The sequence below is a fragment of the Papilio machaon genome, chromosome 8, assembly GCF_912999745.1.
Source record: "Papilio machaon chromosome 8, ilPapMach1.1, whole genome shotgun sequence".
In the NCBI taxonomy this organism is placed as follows: Eukaryota; Metazoa; Arthropoda; class Insecta; order Lepidoptera; family Papilionidae; genus Papilio; species Papilio machaon.
The window spans coordinates 4,175,206-4,196,106 of record NC_059993.1 but is presented as its reverse complement, the minus strand read 5'-3'; the positions used below and the strand labels follow the sequence as shown (position 1 = coordinate 4,196,106).

The following is a 20,901-nucleotide window of genomic DNA, read 5'->3' as shown; positions in this document are numbered from 1 at the left end:
CAGTAGAAAAATATACTGCTTAATTTTTATACTAAACTGACATATGACAAACAACTCCACCAAACTTTATAGGTAATCAAAAATTTGTTTTGATTAATTATTCCAAATCCATACCCGTTGTAATCTTACGACAATTAATATTGCATATTACCGGTTTATTTAAAAACTTATAAGATTTATATTTATTAATTAAAGAACTTAAAACTAAGAGATTTAAAAAAAATCACAAATATTAAGGAATGATCCCTAAAAATAATCATTAATTTCTAATGATTACAGAAAAGGTCACATGTCATAGTATCGTAGAGTTTTTGCGTACTTGACAGAAATTTATATCCGCTATTCACTTTTTTTATTCATAAAACATATAGCTCATAACTTGAATTGCATAATTAAAAAAAAACAAAGATTTATAGACCATTGCTACTTAAAATTATTGATAGCTTTCTAAGTACTAAGTTATTTATTATATATCGCGATTTAAACCATCGATTGGAGTTCTAAAAATCTTTCATAAAAATATATTTGGTCTATAGAGCACTATCTTTCATTACAATGCATATTAATCTTTCAACATACAATGAATAAAATCACTATACTATCGGCTATTCATGATATTTTTTTTATATTGAAGCCAGCTCTTGACCACAATCCCATCTGATGTTAAATGATGTGATGGAAAAACGATACGTTGTTAGTCATATTTAGCAACCTCTTACTTTTTTGATTTGGGAAACTTTGGTTGGTCATGAATAACGTTTCATATTGGCAGTGTAAATGTTAATATTGAACATAAAATCTAGTTTTTTTTTTAAACATTGAATGAGTGTAGTTTTTTTTTTTTTTTTTTTTTTGTGACTGAGTAGTCACTGTTTGCCTTGAGGAGGCATTTACAGTTTCACCGGGCTTGAGGTGGCCGGGCGCAGATGGCGCTTAGCCTAAACCTCGTTTAAGAGTAACTAGGCTCGAGGGCTCCCTCAGGAGCCTCGGCTCGGGCTGTTACTTCGTTATTATTACCGGATTGGGAGGTCACCGAGCTCTTAGGTCGCTTCGGTGGACGCTCCATGGAGTGACTGGGCGCAAGGGCCCCCGAGAGGGGACCTCGGCTTGGGCTGTCACTCATTACGCGTTTAGCATTCCGATTCAAGGGTGCCCGAGAGGGCCGAACCTCGGCTTGATCGGTTGCTATTATCTGATTGCTATTATTAATACAGCTAACATTACTACCACTTCGGAAAGCGTTAGCGCTGGGAGAAGAAGTGGCGGAAGAAACTCCAGCAACGCTTCTACTATTAATAGGAGAAAACCTGCCTGCTATGAGGCCGTATCGCGAGAATGATTGTCGCAGCCGACATCGACTGCGGCGTGTGATCTGTTTGTGATGTTTGAGCTTAGCCTGGGCGATAGTAATTACATCGTCTTGAAAGTCAAGAACGTGCCTAGGTCTACGATAATCCCGACGAAACTTACCGAGCGCGATTGGATTGTAGGTGGCGGCACCTACAACTAGCGGATTAGGATGACCGACGGCAGAGTCAAAATAACGACGCGACGCCAACTTCAGGTGTTGGGCAATGGTGGGCAAGTCCAAGTCTATATGGAGATCGCTGTTGCGCATGTACCACGGGGCTCCCGTGGCTCTACGCATGAATCTATTCTGAATCACCTGAAGTCGATGTATTTGTTTCGGGGCGATGTGCGCGAATACCGGACTAGCATACGTCATGACGGGACGAACTACTGATTTATAGAGTGTCACCTTGTTCCGAAGGGACATTTTACTCTTTCTATTAATCAACGCGGAAAGACGACCTAGGATGAAAGCCGCGCGGTTCCTGACCCGGGTCACATGAGCGGAGAAGTTAAGTTTAGAGTCTAATATGACACCTAAGTATTTAACTTGGTCTTCCCAAGGTATTGGGCTGTCCATGAGTTTAATGGACGGAAGAGCAGCCCCTTTCTGGCGTGAAAAGTAGAGCGCCGCGCTTTTGCTAGGATTAATTTCGATCCTCCATTTCCGAAACCAGGCACCTAACGTGTTGGCAGCGGTTTGGAGACGTCGACATATAGCTTCGGGTGAACGACCAGATGTGTATACGCAGGAATGAGTGTAGTGAACAGTATTTTAATTTATTGTTACCTAAGGTTTTTTTACAATCAAGTATCATGTGTCTAACGCCCTTAACCTACTTTGTTTCAATCAGGTATGGTGAACCTCTATTTATTAACATGCCATTTTTTCTGTGTAAATGTTTAATGAGGTATATACGATGCATTAACTAAATTCGACTTTGTGATTTTTTTGACACATTCCGTAGAGTAGGGATCACGCGCGTTCGCTTCTCATATGATACCTATTTCAAACTTTTTTTCGTAGTGGATAATGAATTTTGTGATCAGTGACGTGCCCAAAATATGTCGCGTGCTTATATAATAGCATGATTACCATTGGTTCGCTACCCCTCATGTAAATCAAAGTTATTTATTATTAATTAAGAAATTATAAAATAAATTAAATATTAAGATCAATTTCTTACAATTTTTTTTTACACAAGTTGAATGATTTAAATAATTTTATTATGATTACTATAACAATAGTTATTTCTGCTTAAGGAAAAAACTTTATTATCACAGTTATTTAAATAACTTTCGACAATACATAACAATTAAATATTTACTGAAAATTATTTTAAAAATATAAGTATCCAAAAATTCACTACATAGGTAAGTACAGCCTTGTTGTTTATTGTATTAAGTAGCTATCACATGAAATAAATAAGTGGAATTGCCTTTTAATAATAATTTAGCTTACTCTGTATCGTTTAAAACAGGGATCCCCAAACTATTTTGTACAAGTGACCCTCTTTTCCAAAATGAACCATTTCCACAGACCCCCATGACCAATTTTAAGATCAATTATTGTTATTATTATAATTTTTCATTCGGACTTATGTTAATAGACGAAGAAAGAGTGAGAATTAGCATTGCTTTAAGTTCAATATCGACCTCAGGGGGTCGATATCGACGCCTTTGAGAATCCCTGGTTTAAAACTTTATCCAAATAACTTCGTAATATTACTTTTTTTTGTTATCTCATATAATTAAGCAAGAATCAGTGATATGCGCTATCCGGAAATTGTCACGTATTCTTCGAATATGAAGAAAAAATGCGCCTTCATTCAAAATACTTAATAACTACATTATGAATAAAACACTTAAAAAATACAAAATGCTTTACACGCACCCAAAAAAGCACATGTATAAAAATAATTCTAAATTATAAAAATACTAAACAGAAACAAAAAATATAAAATAAAATCCATTCACCTAAATTAGAACAAGATAAAATATTCGATTATTGCGAGATACATTCTAGGAATGTTAAACTAAAACTTGTAGGAAATTATTAATACAGCTCGACTTTATTACAATAAAAATGTAAATTATATTTCTTTCAGTTATAAAATATTTTGTCGGCAAATATTTCATTTTAAACGAAGATATTTTTTTCTAATTTTTTAAGATGCGTTTAAAATTTGTGAAAAGATTGCGTATGATAACTAAAAATATTTTTAATCACAGAATAATTAAAATGTTTCGAAAGAAATATAACTTTTCACATAAGTAAATAAGTTTCATAATCACATTAATAATATTATTTTATTTAAACGTTTATTTATCTTAAGTTTAATCTTCTGGACCACTCTGCTGCAGCAATTTGCACTGCAAGATATATTATACATTAGTTAATTTTATAACTTCAGATTTTCACTTCCTTATTTAGTCGACAGAAATCAAATTCTCTGCTTATAAATGTATCAACGTTTCAGCAACAAAAATTATAATTGTATAAAAATAAAAAATTTAATATTCAATTTAGACACCTTCACGAAAATCATTATTTCTAGAATGAAATATGAAAAAGTAGATTATAGTATAAAAACCCTCTTCATTTCCAACTCTCTTCAAAAATAGAGTAATTCCACGGCCCAAAATAAAGCTGACAAAATACACAGTACGTTAATCAGATGTCAAAAATGTCTTCCTTTTTGAATACTTCGGTATTCAATCAGAACTTAATGCACAAAACATATGTGTTAATTCTTCTTTATTTATTAGCTCATTTCACATAAAAAAATTCACGTAGTACCTTGAAATACCTTGTCAACGTTATTTTGGAAGGTAGATTAAAGGATGGTGATGATGATAGAAAATAAAAAAAAGTCCAAGATACCAACCTGATCATTGGCAAGCAATATACACCGAAAGGCAAGAAGCGTGTGGCACTTTCAGAGAACTATTTTGTTGTCCATCTAGAAAAAAACTAGGCAGTGAACTAAACTACTAAGATATGTGTATGGCTAAGCATGCGTGTATTAAGTAAAAATAAATTAAAAACCATAATAACAAGATTTAAGAAAATTAAATAATTTAACATTTTATTTTATAACATAAAATTGACGTTGCATTTTTATATCATATGAAGGAAAAGAAATAAAAAAGTTAAGAACGGAAACTTATTACAGAAAATGAACATGCAAGCAAAAGAAGTGACAAACAAAAATTGCACATAACAAAATGCCTTTTAAACACCGAGATTAATGTTTCCAGACACCGTCATCTTCCAATACGTCATTTTGGTTGAAATTTAAAAAAAAAAGTTTTTTAATGTTGAGATAGTTCATTAATGGAACCCAACCAATGAGTTTTGAAAACGTGAAAAATTACATTGTAATTTTCAATTTTAATATCCAATAACCAATGATAACGCAGAAAAGTGGAAATTTGTTGCAAAAATCAAAAACAAAACATAACCAAGCACATGATATCGATGAATAAATATATTTCAGCATTTAAAAAAGATTAACTTAATATAATAACCTATCAAAATCGGAAATTTACCTGTATTCCATTTTTCTTATGTTCCCTGGCTCGTAGTCTGTCAGCGAGAGGTGGTGTAAACAACGCCGGGTCAGGACTGGTCTTGCCAGCTCGCTCCCACGGCTGCTGTCTTCTTATCACTAATGATACCAGCGATCCAATCACTAGCACCCAAAGGAATCCAATCTAAAAACGTTATGCGTTTGGATGTTCAATCAATGAAAACTAAAGCAAAATAAAATGCTTTGCACAGACTAGTGGAGACAATATATGAGTAGAATAACTAGCATTCATGTTTTTTCCTGAACCTAACTCTATACATCTAATATTATAAATGTGAAAATTTTGATAGATGGGTTTGTTAAAACGGATGTCGATGAAATTTGGAATTGATATAGAATATAGCCTGGAAGAACACATAGTCTAATTATTAAGGATTTTTTTAATTCCACGCGGAAGTAGTCGCGGGCGCCAACTAGTAAGTATATAAAAGAAAGAAGACAACGATTTGGCTGAAAATTGGTAGGGTACCCCTTAGAAACAGAAGAGGGATATAGGAATATTATCCAGTTTCTTTTTTTCTTAATAAAACGCGACCGGAGTCGCAGGCAAAAGCTAGCATTAAAGGACCGAAATAAAATATATTAGACAAGACCTGACCGGATTTTGTTCCTAAGAAGTAAAGTGAATTGCAGAGACAAAAAAGAGTACATCTACGCAACAAAAACAAAAAAGAACAAGTCTAATATGGTGTTATTTTAAATGGTGAACAATGAAATAATGCTTATGCCAACATGGATTAATGAACAAATATTCCTTGTAAAATAAATACATGCACAATAAGGAAACTAATAATTATTCCTTATTACAAGCACTAGTTGTTGCCACCATGATTTACCTACAAAATAAAATGTTAAAAAACTTACCGGGCTGGTCCACATATAAGAGATTCTATATAAATAGAAATATGAACTGGGATCCGTCGGTGTAGGGGTCGTCAAGGTGACATTGTGTGTGCAGTTTGCCACCAACACTGGCAACTTGACCGGCGCCGGCCGCGGACCGCCGAAACTCATCCATAGAGTCAACGCCATGCCACTCAACAACGCGAAAGACGCACCCTATTGTACACAAAGTCATAATTGGAATACTCAAAGTGTACAGGTATTGGATAAGAAAGGACATAACTGAAGGTGTGTATCGGACTTAAGAAAGGAATCTGAGTTTCGTTGATATTAAATATTTTATTAGCCAGCAGACATCAAATGTACTTACTACTTTCACATTAATGCTTATGAATATCGATTGGCAGCCCATTGATACCCCTTCTACTTACGGAGTTTTTATTTTTAAAATAAGCGTATCGATAAGGCATAAGATCAAGTAAGGCACATACTATAGGTACTAACCAGTTCGTTAGCGAATGTTGTAAACATTCCCAGCGTGAACACTCCTAACAGTGGCCCGCCGACCGCGCCGAAGATAGTGAGTGCCGCCTGCAGCACACCACCTAAGTACTGCGCGAGGAACGCCAGTGCAAGGAAGATAAGTCCGTACACACATGCCGCTATTTTCGTCAGCCACGGTACGTACGATGGGTTCACTTGGAACCATCTGTTAAGTTTAAAATAACATTAATCAATTGATTAATTAGGCTTTGAATTCATTTAACGGTTAATTAATTAATCAATTAAATAACTAAGAAGTTTTTCATAGCTTATTTTAATTCAAGTCTGCTCAATAATATATGTACATAGATAAGTATTTATTTTATTTAATAATGAAACGGTTGCTTAACATATAAAACAATGATCCGATAAACCGAGTATAATTCAAGTTGAATAGCCTCGTATGTACATTTACATAACAAAATCAATTTGCGAAAATACGAAATAACAATCAATCGAAATAATGCATTGCAAAACCTAATCCAGCTGGATTGTGTAATTGAAGAAAGAATTGAAATAACCTGTAAATCATAATAGTAACAATGAAAATAGGTTTGTTCTTGGTAGTTGTTTTACATAATTATGATTAGTAGGCATTAATGAGTATGTACTTTTTCCGATAGAATTTTTACACAAGTATATTATTTAATACTTATCAGAATTCCTAAATCGATTTTATAAACTCGTACGTCTTGTTAGCGTAAATACAAGTTATTTATTTTATTCCATTCGACACTTTTCATTTTATAGGTACTTATACAACCAATGTGGTAACTAAACTGTATCGTAATCGATTGTATGTATAATTCCCCTGTGTAAACCTACTTTAGAGAGCCAGCCCAGAACAATATTAGTGCCGTCGTTTTAACGATATTTTCTGTAACATACCTTCCCACATAGTCGGTGAGTGTGACAGCAGCAAGTGCGTTACAGGCTGCAGATATGGTGGAGAGGGAGGCACTGAAGATTCCCGCCACGAATAAACCTGCCAGCCCTGGCACGCTGCGCATCGCGTCTACTACATAGAATGGCATCAACTGATCCATCTGGTATCAAAAATAAAAGATTAACTACCATATACATGGTCAAATATATACTTAGAAAAGTGTTAATTGCGTTTGAGAAACCTATTCCAAAGGACACCTTAATTAAAGTCTAAACGAGTGCAGGACTTATCATTGGTTTCTGAGATCAAAAAACCTATATAAAACACATTGTTATATCTGTTATGTCAAAGAAAATGAGGTGGATTATGATATGTTTTGGACAAAGATTAGTCTTTAATCTAACAAGACATTTTAATCAAGAGTTTTAAGCGCGAATGAAAGATGGAAGACAAACTATTTGAGCAAACTTAAATATAGTAGCTAGCACAAATCAGAAAAATGCAAAGATTGTTTTAATGGTACATTACGAAAGATAATAAAAAGGTAAAAAGATTAAGCACAAAGGAGCTAAAATAGTTCAAATCTTAATTCAATATCATATCTTTCCTTAAGCAAACAATCAAGATTTATCTAAGATTTAAAATATCTAATCTAAGATTGTAATATAAAAGATAAAGTAGACAATAGTAACTCAGTATTATGTTTTATTACATACAATAGTACTATAACCTGTAAGAACATAACATTTCTCATTGTTGGAACATTTCCTCGGAACCAGTTCTATTAATAGCCATTCAATGTACCTATTTGAAGATCACATTAGATCATATTCTCATGTAATAGAAAACAACTTGACACTTATAAGCTTAATGTTAGCTCTCAACAAATATCTAACGATAATAATCGTATTGTCCATCGAAAACATAGTTTTATAGCTACTGTTATGTTACCCGTAGTAATATTAACATTATGATAACCTAATAATAAGTGACACATTACTAATATCGAAATCATTTCAAGGATCTTAAACTCCAGCCTCTATGTTGGAGTGTGTTATATTGGTTAAAAGACAAAAGATATGATGATTTAGTAACTTTGACCATTACATTTAAATAAACGGTTGAAACCGGTATTCCTCAGATATTTCTCAAAAAATGATCTATACCTTACTATTAAACTTCAGATCGTATTAAATTTAAGTCTCTATTTTATGTAGGTAATGCGTTTTTACTCTATCGACTATTCCGAGGTCATCGTACTGTCACGGCCGCGTTGTTTTCATACGATAGCAAAAATTAGTACATTAAACTGGTTACTAAACACTTATTACTTCCAATGCTCATGAAAAACGTGAATGAATGTTATGATAAATTTCTTAGAATGCTAACCTCTTCCAAATTTTAGAACGTTGTGGATGTTGATCATGTAACACTAAGTGACCCGCTTTCTTTTTTGCCTTTTCCACAAAAGTAAAAAACAACTTCTCGCTTTATTCGTCTGGAATATTTGCACCAAGAATAAGAACATTCGTCCACTACATAGCATCGTCATCATAGCGCGTTACTTACCGCGGTAATACTGCGGCTCGCTAACGGGTCACAATCCTTGTAGACGGCGAATATTGCTAGCCCGCTGATGCAGGTCACTACGCTAAGCACAGAGAGCACCGGCCAGCTCCACCACAGGCACTGCTGAGACCGGCCTAGTGTGCTCACCGTCAGCAGTCTTTGCACCTAAACATACAACAATATACTAAACAACTCGCTTCACTCGAATAGAAAATAGTATAGTAGGAAGGACTCCTCAATTACCTGTGTATGGTTCACAGCGTATAATGACAGATATGTGATTAGCCCTCCCAAGATCAAAGACCACCAAGTATGTCTCTGTGTTGGATCAACACTGAAACTGAACGAAACAGTTGTTATAAAAAATTACAATATTTATAAAAATCAACTCAAATACTACTATGCATAAGATATAAACTTACTTGGAAAAATCTAATCGGCCGTGCTCTTTGGAAACTACAAATATTTGCTCAAACCCACCGAGCTGTACGGAAGCGAAAACAACAACACTGAAAACTGCCCCAAACATTAGTAACGATTGTAGCAGATCCGTAAACAGGACTGCTTTCATACCGCCCAATGTTGAGTAGAAAGTACAAGCCAAGCCCACCAATAGAATAGATATTAATCTGTCCAGTCCAGTTACAGCTTCCAGTACTATCGCTGGAGCGTACAGTACGATACCATTGTATAAAATCATTTGTAATGTATACGTTAAAGATGCCAGCATTCGTATCCGTGGCCCGAAACGTAGTTCCAAGTACTCGTAAGTGCTAGTTTTTTGCAATCCGAAGAACACCGGTAAATAAAGCCGGCTGGCGATGGGAGTAGCGATGCCGTATGAAATATTTATGACAACGAATTGCATGCCGTAGTAATAATTCTCCGCGGAGACTCCTAAAAGCGTTATGGCTGACATAAAAGATGCCATAAGTGACACCGCCACGGGGAGTATAGACATGTTTCGGTCGGCCAACAGGTATTCCTGCAAGAAACAAATGACTAAAAACTTTTGTTAATGCATCGTGTGATGGACAATAGACAAAAATGGCAAATATAAGATAATATAAGACCCTAAAACTTTTTTTTATAATTAATTAGTGTTTCACAAACTCTTTTTAATGAAAATACTTGAATAGTGATGTCTTACCTCATTGGTTTTCTGTTTTCCCCCACTGAATCTAAAATAAAGGCCAATTGCGACCGACGCTATCATAGTCGCCGCCATTATGATGTAGTCCCAAAGACCGAATACTGACTGCTCCATTTTCACCTACAAATGTACACGTTCTGAAACAAATATGAACTACATTGCCCACTAACTTACATTGAAATAAGATCAAGTATTTAAACGAACGAAATTCGATATTTAAATGTTGGTGTAGTATGAATAGTCTATAGTACAAAATTTGATAAATACGATTGTTTGCAAATTACCCACTTTTTAGGCCTTTTGACATCTATCTAAATGCACTCGATTGGTTGTTTATTGTTTTTAGTTAATTATCAATCTTTGTCTTCCATCGTTCTTCTCCAAACTATTACAACTACATTTTTAAAACCCTGAGTATTTATTATTAGTAAGTATAAGCTTTTAAAAATAAAATCTATTGCCAACGGCTGCGTGCTTTTACAAATTCCGGTTTGAAGGGCACCTTAGTTTTTACGCGTTTGAGTCTGTCTTGAGCAATTTAAAAAGTTAAGCCAATATTAGGTTATCTATATATATAAAAGAAAGTTGTGTTAGTTACACCATTTATAACTCAAGAACGGCTGAATCGATTTAGCTGAAAATTGGTGGGTAGGTAGCTTAGAACCAGGAAAAGGACATAGGATAAATTTTACCCCGTTTTCTTTTCTTTTTTTTTTTTTATTCCGCGCGGACGGAGTCGCGGGTAAAAGCTAGTGTTAGGATAGATAGATAAATTAGATCTTTCTGCATTTTAATTAAGCAATATTAAACAGCTCGTAATAAGAATTCCGAGTTTAAAAGTTATCTATGAACAAGCACATTGTTTTTAATCCACTTATATGAATGCAACAGAATTGTTTATTTAAACATTCTTTCTTAAATAACTATTACTACATCTATACTAAGTGCTTGATTTTGACCACTTAATAACTGTGTGTGCAGTAAATAATTAAGTATTCTCGCTGTTTTCTTATCAGATTGTCTACGCTAATACTCTCTGTTATTATCTCTATTACATGATGCGATTTAACTACTGATTGTGCCCTGATTCTGATATCACATGCATTTAACATTGCCGCGTACCGCGCACAATGCTTTTATCAACTTTATCTTTATAACGGAAACATTATTAAACAATAGGAAAGACGAGTCTTGGGATTTTTTTCTATTTAACCAAGTTAATAGATATTTATTGCATATATTGTTTAAGGATGCAACTAAAAAAATACGGCGGAACAATTATTATACATATTAACTGCCACATGCAGAGTGAGACTAGAACGTCGGACGCTCAGGGTTTGAGCACCTATATTCTACAATTTCGAATTTGATGCTTGCCATGTACCAATATGCAAACATCTTGATGCAACCTACTCATATCTGCGAAAAATTTCAAAGATGTGTGTAAAGTCAACCAACACGTATTGGGCCAAGGTAATTGTTAAAATGAGCTGACGACGACGAATCAGTCTTTAAGTAATACTTAGAGGAGGTCCTAAGTACCAGTTAAAGTAACTATTAAAAAACTCGAAGTAAAGCAGTATAACATGTGAGTTAAAAAAATCCCAGAGCTCTACAAACACGCATTGTGAAAACAGAGCCAATTGATTCAATCATTTTAATAGATAGACATCGTCTTGCAACATAACGTCTTTTTGATTGATAATATGGAACATGAAATGAACATGGAATGTTCCAATATATAAACCACACTGTTACAGAAGTTACAGAACCACAAAAAAAGTTGTGGAGAAATTTTGCAGACTTGTTTGAATAACAGACATTTCATAACGATTGTAATTACATACATAATGATGTTAATAACTTTTTTTTAAAGAGTATAACAGAGGCAATATAATATTTTTAATATTACATACTAGCTTTTACCCGCGACTCCGTCTGCGCGGAATAAAAAAAAACACATGATAAAAAAGTTCCATTGTCCGTTTCCTAGTTCTAAGCTACCTCCCCATCAATTTTCAGCTAAATCAGTTCGACCGATCTTGAGTTATAAATAGTTTAACTAACACGATTCTTTTATATATATAGATTATAAAATTGAAGATTTTTATTTGATTATTCCATCATTCGTAACTTCTTAGTACTTCATTAAAGTGAATGTTATTTATACGAATTCAGAAAACTTTTAATAAAATTATGTTGATTGTTGAACCAAGAAATATATTATGTATATTGTATTATATATATACGTAGAGTTGTAACATGATAAATCTATATACTATTGTGTGATACTGACCTCCATCTTAGTAAATTATCAATTAACTAATAATAACAATCAATCATTATCATTACGTAATAATTGATTACTGAAATTATACACGGTAGTTACACGTTCTAATGATAAATAGAATTATTTATACAGTGGACCCCCGATAATCCGGCCCCTGTCTAATCCGGCGCCCCCTGTAATCCGACATGACTTAGAATTACATAAATTAAGTCTGATTTGTACTTCAAAGTACATACATATGTACGTATAATATATAGATTCTTGTCATTAGATATGTAATTTGTCGGATTACAAGGTACTCTTTCGTAAAAAAATCCGGACTATAGGGGTCTTAGGCAGTGCTCTATAATCCGACAAATTCGATAGTCCGACACTGCCCTGCATAATGTTTGCCGGATTACCGGGGGTCCACTGTATTGACCATCGATTTTATTTTTAACCACGAATCGTTGAATAAAATTATTCGATAGATTAAAATAAAAGTCAAAATACTCAACACAGTTCAGAAGGGTTATGGTCATAATTGATAAATATTTTATTATTATTTGAATGTTTATTTTAACTAGTATTATCTGTGTTAATACACGAACACCTACATTGTTACAAAGTTAGTTTAAAGTACAAATAAAACCTTTTATCTTTCGTATCTTACTTTTTGTCGTATTATTTATAATTGTTTTGTTTATATCAAAACGCAACAAATATATTTTTATAATTATGTTTATTTTACTTGTAACTAAGACATAAGAAAAATTGATCATTAATAATACATATAAAAAATCTGTGAAAATCCGTATTAAGAGTACAACTATCCGAAATATTTGGATCCGAAATATATGGAATACACGATATAATTATCCTCAAACAACTTAATATTGCAAAAGAGATTTCTTAGAAATTTTTATTTTTTATGTTCTGTTTATTTCTATATAGCAAATAAACAAACATATTCAGCGTGTATCTAAAATTTAATGTATTAGACCAATACTCGATGAATTACCTTGAATTGATGTGATAATATCTATGAGCATTGACGAAAATAATATATAACTATATTATCGTTAACTTAACTTAAACTTAGTCTTTATTTTATTTCTAGACTTAATAAATAATACATAGAGTTAATGTGTAAATTCATTATCATTTTTGGCGCCAAACTTTACATCGCAAAACATTAATGCATCGGAAAGCTATAAAAATTTCTCTACATATTACTAATAATTTCTTACAAATGCACTCGTTCAATACTTACTTAATTATGTCTTCAAGTAACAAACTTGTTCCTTAGTTTTTCCGACTTAAATTCGTAATGAATTCACAAATCTTCACCGGGTCATTGTATAACTCAAAGAGTAGAACCGCTGTCAAAAAAATACTTTATTTATCTGTGCGAATATAATTACATCATATTTCTCAATCTAACACTAAGTATTAAATTCTTAACATTACACACATTATGTGTACATTAAAAGATGTAAAAACAACGGACTATATACAGTTAAATTAATGAACTTTGTTCATTACAAACTGTACCGTAACGCAAGCATTGGCGGACTAACTTAGGTTATGTTAAAATTTACGCTTGCGTCAAGTTGCGTCAGTTCTACTTCCAAAGAGTATGTATCATATTATACCGTTAAATGATCGTTCGATCATACGACTTCAACGTCCAATGAAAGAACAGAAAACGATTGACGTTAGTTCCCAATTCAGCAAGAAAAGCGCTTGCAAAAATTGTAGAGCTTTAAAACAGTTTTTATGTTACAAAGTTATAAAATGGTATTATTTTTAACCAACTTCATTCTTGCTTTCTTCTTAATGTTTAAAAATAACCTCAAATGTTTTAAAAAAGATTTACATGGCGAACATTTACACTGAAAAGCATACTTGTAAGAATTCATACAAGCATACTTTTAAGTATAGAAAAATATTAGTATAATGTTTCATGTGTCTAGTGTTTTTTCAAATCAATTGTTAATTATAGCGCCATCTAACGGTACAAACATATACTACAGAATTTACAAATCTGAAAATAGAAAATTCTGTGTCGGTTACAAGTTTCCTTGCAGTTAAAGGACAAACTCTATGTTTTGAAGATATAAATATACTTGAAAAATTAAAAAAGAAACTGCTTGATATTTGTGATATATCTGTAGAAATAAAAGTTATTTCAGTGTAAACTGTATCAGTGTTTTAAAACAAGGATTACAACTTTGCTTATTTATCAATATTTATATAAGAAATAAAATAGAGTTAATTAGTAATAAATAAAATTTTATATAGATGATTACGGTGAAAGCTAAAGTATGAAATATTTATTGAAGTAAATATATATTCAAATGTCGCAGTTCACACTTCAGTCTCAAACTGTATTATTATCCAACCTCTTTTATACGCCCACTTATTTCATATTTCATTAAAACTTAAACCCTCACAAAGTTTACGCGGCTGGTAAATGCAATTAACAAGCTGCAGCGAATTAACTCTTATGTTACTTTGAATTTACATTTATTATAGTGAAATAAGTATTGTTAAATTATATTTTTATGTACCTACCTACATATTAGGAACCGTCTAATTTTCCATAAACTACTATTTGATGTAATACATAACAAGTACTGTACTTACTGTTTGAACTGAAGTCATTGTGTAAACAACACTGCACGTTAACAAATAACCCTAAATAAACTTTGTGCCTCATATGTAAGTAGTCTTATCACTTGATCAACACGATCGAATTTTTCCTTTTCAGTAGTAGGTTGTTTGACGTTTTTAAAAGTGGATAGTTTTAAGTCATCATAAACTTTATACGTGATCAGTTTTTGTTTTTTAATAAAAACTACTTCTGTCTTAATTATATCATCAACATCATCAGCTAAATAACCACCATTCATCTGCCGCCCCCAAGCGTATTTAGTTTGCAACAATACTAATTGTTAAATCTTTTGTTGCTAACAGTACTTCGAATTTTTAATCCAATTTATTACTCTCGCGATTAAACCAGTATAAATTATATTTCTTACCTAATAATTACATAGTTCGAAGTGTTCGAATTAAATAATTTAAATTAATGAGGTGTAATCGAAACCTCTATTCGGTGTTGAATTTTGTTTCGTTATTATTTCTTACAATGTCGAACAGTTCAGACGTATCTCGACCGAAACGATATTTCGGTTTCCATTATATTTTATTAAGATTTTTAGGCCTTGGTTGGTGGCATCATCCTGACGAAAATAACACACGCAACTTTCCCGGATTGTACTTTTATTATGCTCTGTTAACAGAACTCGTTTGGGTTGTGATTTTCGTAGGACTGGAATCGATAGATCCTTTTATAGGTCATAAAGATTTAGATAGATTTATGTTCAGTCTGTCATTTGTTGTAACACACGATCTTACTCTTATAAAGCTCTATATATTCTTCTTTAAAAATCGAGACCTTCAAGATATTGTTCGAACTTTAGAGATAGATTTGCAAGATTACTACCAGAACAATGGTCTGATTCGTCGGACGATTAAAGTGACAAAAATATTAACGGGCTCATTTCTCTTTTTCGGATGGCTCACCATTGGCAATACTACTGTATATGGTATTGTACGAGATATTAAATGGAAAACAGAGATATTACAACTTAACGAGTCTACAAGCAAACCACCAAGGACATTACCACAACCTATTTACATACCATGGAACTATGAAAATGAAAGACCGTACATTGTTACCTATCTCTTTGAAACAATAGGTTTGTTGTGGACCGGTCATATTGTTATGACGATTGACACATTCATAGGTTCTGTTATTCTCCACATGAGCTGCCAATTCACTATACTACAAGAAGCATTTCTAACAGCCTATGATCGAGCCATTGAAAGTCTTTATCAAGGTATTCAGACAAACGAATATACCAGTAACAATCTTGATATGAAAGAAAATAGTATAAGAATGTATAAATCAGATAAAGAAATTGAAGAGGGTTTACTGACGGTACTGAAAAGTTGTTTTAAGCAACACCAACTATTAATCAAGTAAGCTTTTTACTAGTTTTTTTTATTGTAGTAACAGATTGGTGTTTAATGCGTTGGTGCTTTCAGACTCGAAATTTCACTAATGTTATGTAACTCGAAAACTTAACGGATCTAAAAGATTATTAGTGTTCGAAATAAAGTTTTTTTTTAATTCCGCAAGGACCATAAAGGGGAAAGGCTATTAAATAGTAATTGTTACTGGCACAAAAACTGGTTAATTAAACTTTTTTTTCATAAATCCACTAACGCACGATATACGGCCAGTAGCATGTACATTTTGGCACGCGGGCTGTGTTCGATTCGCGCAAACCATGTTAAACTGCTATAGAATGCGTTGTAAATTAACTGGTGAGATTGCTCGCGCCAAAATCCTCGCCAGACTAGCAATTTGTGGAATAGTCTATCAGAGCACTACTGCGTTGGACATACAATTTCAACAACATAAAACAAAAGTATTATGACAATTTAAAATACATAAAATCTAGTTTTAATTGTGTTTAATAATGTCTTAGTTATCTTCCTTCACTATAGTTGTAATTAGACAAATATTATTAGAAATAAGCATTAGAAGTAAGGGAGAGGTGCATTACCTTATGATTAAAACACTCATTTTGAAAAGATCACACGAAACACGGAATTAGTTCCACTTCACGCCTCTCTTCTGTGTGGTCATGCACGCACGTCCACGGTCGTCGCACCGGTCGTGTCGGCTCATTCGTGAAACAGATGTTGCTGGGGCATAATATTCTACGAACTTACACTGCTATTCTTAGTTTTATGTAAATATGATTACTTAATAAAAACCAGGAGCGAAGTTAGGGAGAGTCGATGGTTAAATAAAAAGTAGGAAATCTGTATTGAAACGGCTGCGCTTGGCAGTGTCCCGCGGCGCGAAAAAATATCAATCCTCTGCCAATGTTAGCAATAAGGGAGACCGCATTTTGTGTGGATATGACACCGTGCAATATCTTAGGATTACCGACCCAATATTGTCACACGACTGCTTTTTTCTTACTCCCACGCCGAAATCAACATAATCCGCGTTTCATATTCAATGTAAGTTTGCTGAAAATGAAAAGAATTGATAGAATCTTAGAGCTAGTAGTTACTTCTTCAATGAATAGTTAACAATATGACGTTGACACAATCTAAAAAAAGGTGTAATGATATATTGCATCAAAGACCTTTAATTTTGCTTCGTTAGTTAGTAAACCCTGAGAAAATACAATTGATATTTGCAATATAAGCCGTATTACCCCTAAAGCAAAATTAGTTCTGTCCCCTAAAAAGTATTTATACAACGGAATAATTGAGTTAAACGTACTTTATGATACAAAATTAACATAACTAGCGCGGAGTATACTTATTTCTTTCATGGAGTTGGTAAGTAATGATGTGATAATTGACTTCATTTTTCCCTACTTTTATCGCCTTTAGACATACATATAAGGTTACGGACATATTTAGCTTGCGGAAGGTTATTTTATCATGATTTTTAAACAGAAAACCAAAAAAAATATTAAAGGAATCAAAAAAACAATTAGTCTATGTGTTCTTCCAGACTATATTCTACATTTGTGCAGGGAAATCCATGCTGCTGTACTGGAAATATCTTCTAACAAACATCCATCCATCCATTAGTCCATCCATCTATTCATCCATACAAACATTCACATTTTTTTTTTTTATTTATTTATATTAAACAGGGTACAAAATACAAAGTTATATTAAAAGTGTCTATAAACCCATCGTGGGTTTGTCCAGACACTTTGGTACTACGCTATGAAATATAACTGAAGGTAAGTTTAGATTAATTTTTTAAACAACAACTAAGTGAGATCGCTCATACCGTCATATACAGGGTGCACAATATTATATAGGGTGCACAACATTTATAATATTAGTAAGATTAGAACCTCTATATATTATCATGTTATCTTACAGTTGCGTGGAAAAGTTCTCAGTGACGTATTCATACGGCTTCGTGACTCAACTGTTGTCCAGCATGGCGGCCATTTGTGCTGTAATGGTGCAAGTTTCGGTACGACAATAACCATGGATTTCAACTGTCGAATTACTCAAATGCAAAAATATATCGCCATCTGCCTTAACACCTTTGAAATAACTCCAATAAAAAAATTACTACATGCATTTTGACCGTGGAAACTTACGTTAACAAATAGTTGACTTGAAAACCAGAGAACAAGAATGACTACAAAATGAATATCTTTAAATGTAGTAGAAGTATGAAGGACCGGACAAAAATATTTGCCAATTTTTTTTTATTTTCTTTACAATGACTAACATTGCAAAATTATAAATGAATCCTTTGCATTTCAAAGAAGAAGCTCTAAGCTCTAAGAAAATTACAATTCATTTACCACATGAATAACGTTTTAAAGAACTTTTCAAAAACGTGCTTATTTAACAAAAGATCAAAAGCACTACCGTTGTTTGTAACATCCCGACCAGAGCTTTTGAATTCTAAAATTTCGTATATACCGCCTCCAGCCAGATACACCGCACGTATACTTTGAACTGAAGAAACTTTTTCTTTACAGTTAGATGCATCCAGTTTCAAGTCGGTACGTTTAATAACATCATTGGCATTCTTCGTTGCAATGATCATTCAACTTGCAATACAATGCTTTACAGGAAACGAACTCACTTATCAAGTAAGTTGATTAAAAAGTTATCATAACATTAATCTAGTATTTTAAATATTATTTCATTAATTTACTAGACAAAATTACAACGGTACGCAAAACGAATCGCCGTCGTCTTAAAATTAGATTTGTGGATTAATCTTAAAAATTACCAAGAACAGTGAAATAAAACGTTATAATGTAATAATTTCACATTTTATGATAAATGCTAATTAATGGTTACAAACGATTACATCAATATTGTGATCAAATGATTAAGCGGATGTAAAACGTGTTGTTGCGAAAACAAATTTTCTCTAGTGCTTTCCATTACACGGTGGGGTGTAAGAAAGAAAGGTGCTTGAAACGAGTTATACAGCTCCAGGCGTTTCGCTTGGTACGTGTTTCATCTCACAGTCACATAACATAGAAATAAAGAACGCGACAATGCTACCTTGAGCCATTCTTTTGAGAAGTTTTCGTCGTGAGTAGTATGCATGAATGACTGCTTATGTATTGAAAAAAGAATACATACATGATAAAAGATAACGACGCTGCCAGGACACTGGAGTACCTAGTTACGAATAAGAATGGAAAAAAAGGTATAACATTCTGAGTAGGGATTTACTTTCCACGTATTCGCTTCTTTATACTTTTTGTGATACTGAAATGCGTTTGCCGGTTATCTTTATAACGACTTGAACTAAAATATTTTTTCTATATTGCGTATGGTTTCTTTTATAATTGACGAACTTGAAAGAACTTAATTTAAATTTTGCCTAGTTTTTACACTTAATTAAATTTGTTAATTTATATATGTTACAACATAAAATCTAATCAAATTAGACCTAGATAGAATTCATCCAAAAAAAAAAAAACGCTTAAAGAAAGCCAACGAAAACTTTACCTAAATGTCTGGCTAGTGGTGATCGTTGAATTTTTTTTTTGGACTGAACTGCTTAATGTCGACTGAATACTAAACTTCCATGTCCACTTTCATATACTTCGTAAATCAATTTGCAGGCAAGGCGCGTGGCTGATGCGGTAATGGAGTGTCAATGGGAGCGCATGCCGGCGCGCGTACGTAAGATGCTCCTGCTGACGATGTTGCGAGCTCAGAAGCCGCTGCATCTCACAGCTGCCGGTTTCGCTAATATGAACAATGATTGCTTCTTATCAGTAAGTTGTTCGGTATCGCAATCCACTACTGAAAATGGAATAACGTCTTTTGCATCAATGGCGGACTCAAGCGGTGCAATACCCCGACAATACAGAAGACAGGCGTGAATTGGAAGTAATTCCCCGTGTCTTCTGATTAGTGTGCGTACCGGAGGACTAATTTTAGTCCTCTTCTCTTTCCGCCCAACCTTTTCTGATGAGGAAGGGATGGGAAGTGGTTGCGGATTAGGTAGAAAGAGGAAATATCCTCATTCGGTTCTTCCCCTCCTCCGTCGATTAAAGGTAGGCATCGCATCTGTAAATGCGGGTGTATGGCCGTTAGCTCGTTTGCCTTTTACTATAAAAAACAATCGCTTAACACGTTCAGCGCTGACAACTCGATTGGCAAGTTTATATAGTAAATAATAATCCAAGGTCCAAGTCCAAGATTATTTTATGGAAGACTAGCAGTCACCCGCGACTCCGTCCGAGTGAAATTCAAAAATAATAATCATTAGTTGCCTATGTGTTCTTCCAGATTATGCTCTACATCTACGCCAAATTTCATCCGATTCGATCAGAGATCCGTTGAGCTGTTATATAGATACCTTCTTACAAACATCCAACCATCCATTCAAACATCCAAACATTCGCATTCATAATATTAAAATGTAGTAAAAATCTACTTCTCGAATTGAGATTTCTCTATTAGCTAAAGCTATTTTAGTGATACAAAGAATACTGTAATTTTTTTTTTCAGATAATGAAAGCGGCGTATTCCTATTACGCGGTGTTAAGCAAACGGCAAGTTTAAGATCTTAATGAAAATAAAACGAGATATTATG

At 33.4% G+C, this 20,901-nt stretch overlaps 2 protein-coding genes across 5 annotated transcripts; one reads left to right on the top strand and one right to left on the bottom strand.

The window, feature by feature from the left end:
- Positions 1 to 3,659: 3,659 nt before the first annotated feature.
- LOC106720745 (putative sodium-dependent multivitamin transporter) lies at positions 3,660 to 13,835 on the bottom strand. Of its 4 annotated transcripts, none has more exons than XM_045678897.1 (11): positions 13,787 to 13,835; positions 13,480 to 13,588; positions 9,935 to 10,074; positions 9,207 to 9,769; positions 9,028 to 9,124; positions 8,785 to 8,949; positions 7,218 to 7,375; positions 6,291 to 6,495; positions 5,808 to 6,002; positions 4,903 to 5,067; positions 3,660 to 3,723 (listed from the first exon to the last, which is right to left on the bottom strand). In XM_045678897.1, exons 3-11 carry the CDS (start codon positions 10,049 to 10,051, stop codon positions 3,688 to 3,690), a joined length of 1,701 nt encoding a protein of 566 aa, XP_045534853.1. In that variant the 5' UTR covers positions 10,052 to 10,074; positions 13,480 to 13,588; positions 13,787 to 13,835; the 3' UTR covers positions 3,660 to 3,687. The 4 variants fall into 4 exon arrangements, 3 of the variants coding, with proteins under 3 accessions (XP_045534853.1, XP_045534854.1, XP_045534852.1); XM_045678898.1 differs by lacking the exon at positions 13,787 to 13,835 and adding an exon at positions 13,761 to 13,772; XR_006756166.1 differs by lacking the exon at positions 13,787 to 13,835 and adding an exon at positions 4,239 to 4,313 and having other exon boundaries at positions 3,671 to 3,723; positions 13,480 to 13,774.
- A 1,438-nt stretch (positions 13,836 to 15,273) lies between these two features.
- LOC106720743 (odorant receptor Or1) lies at positions 15,274 to 20,896 on the top strand. The gene is made up of 5 exons (XM_045678951.1): positions 15,274 to 16,253; positions 18,198 to 18,294; positions 18,815 to 18,928; positions 19,922 to 20,077; positions 20,817 to 20,896. Exons 1-5 carry the CDS (start codon positions 15,298 to 15,300, stop codon positions 20,868 to 20,870), a joined length of 1,377 nt encoding a protein of 458 aa, XP_045534907.1. The 5' UTR covers positions 15,274 to 15,297; the 3' UTR covers positions 20,871 to 20,896.
- Positions 20,897 to 20,901: the final 5 nt, after the last annotated feature.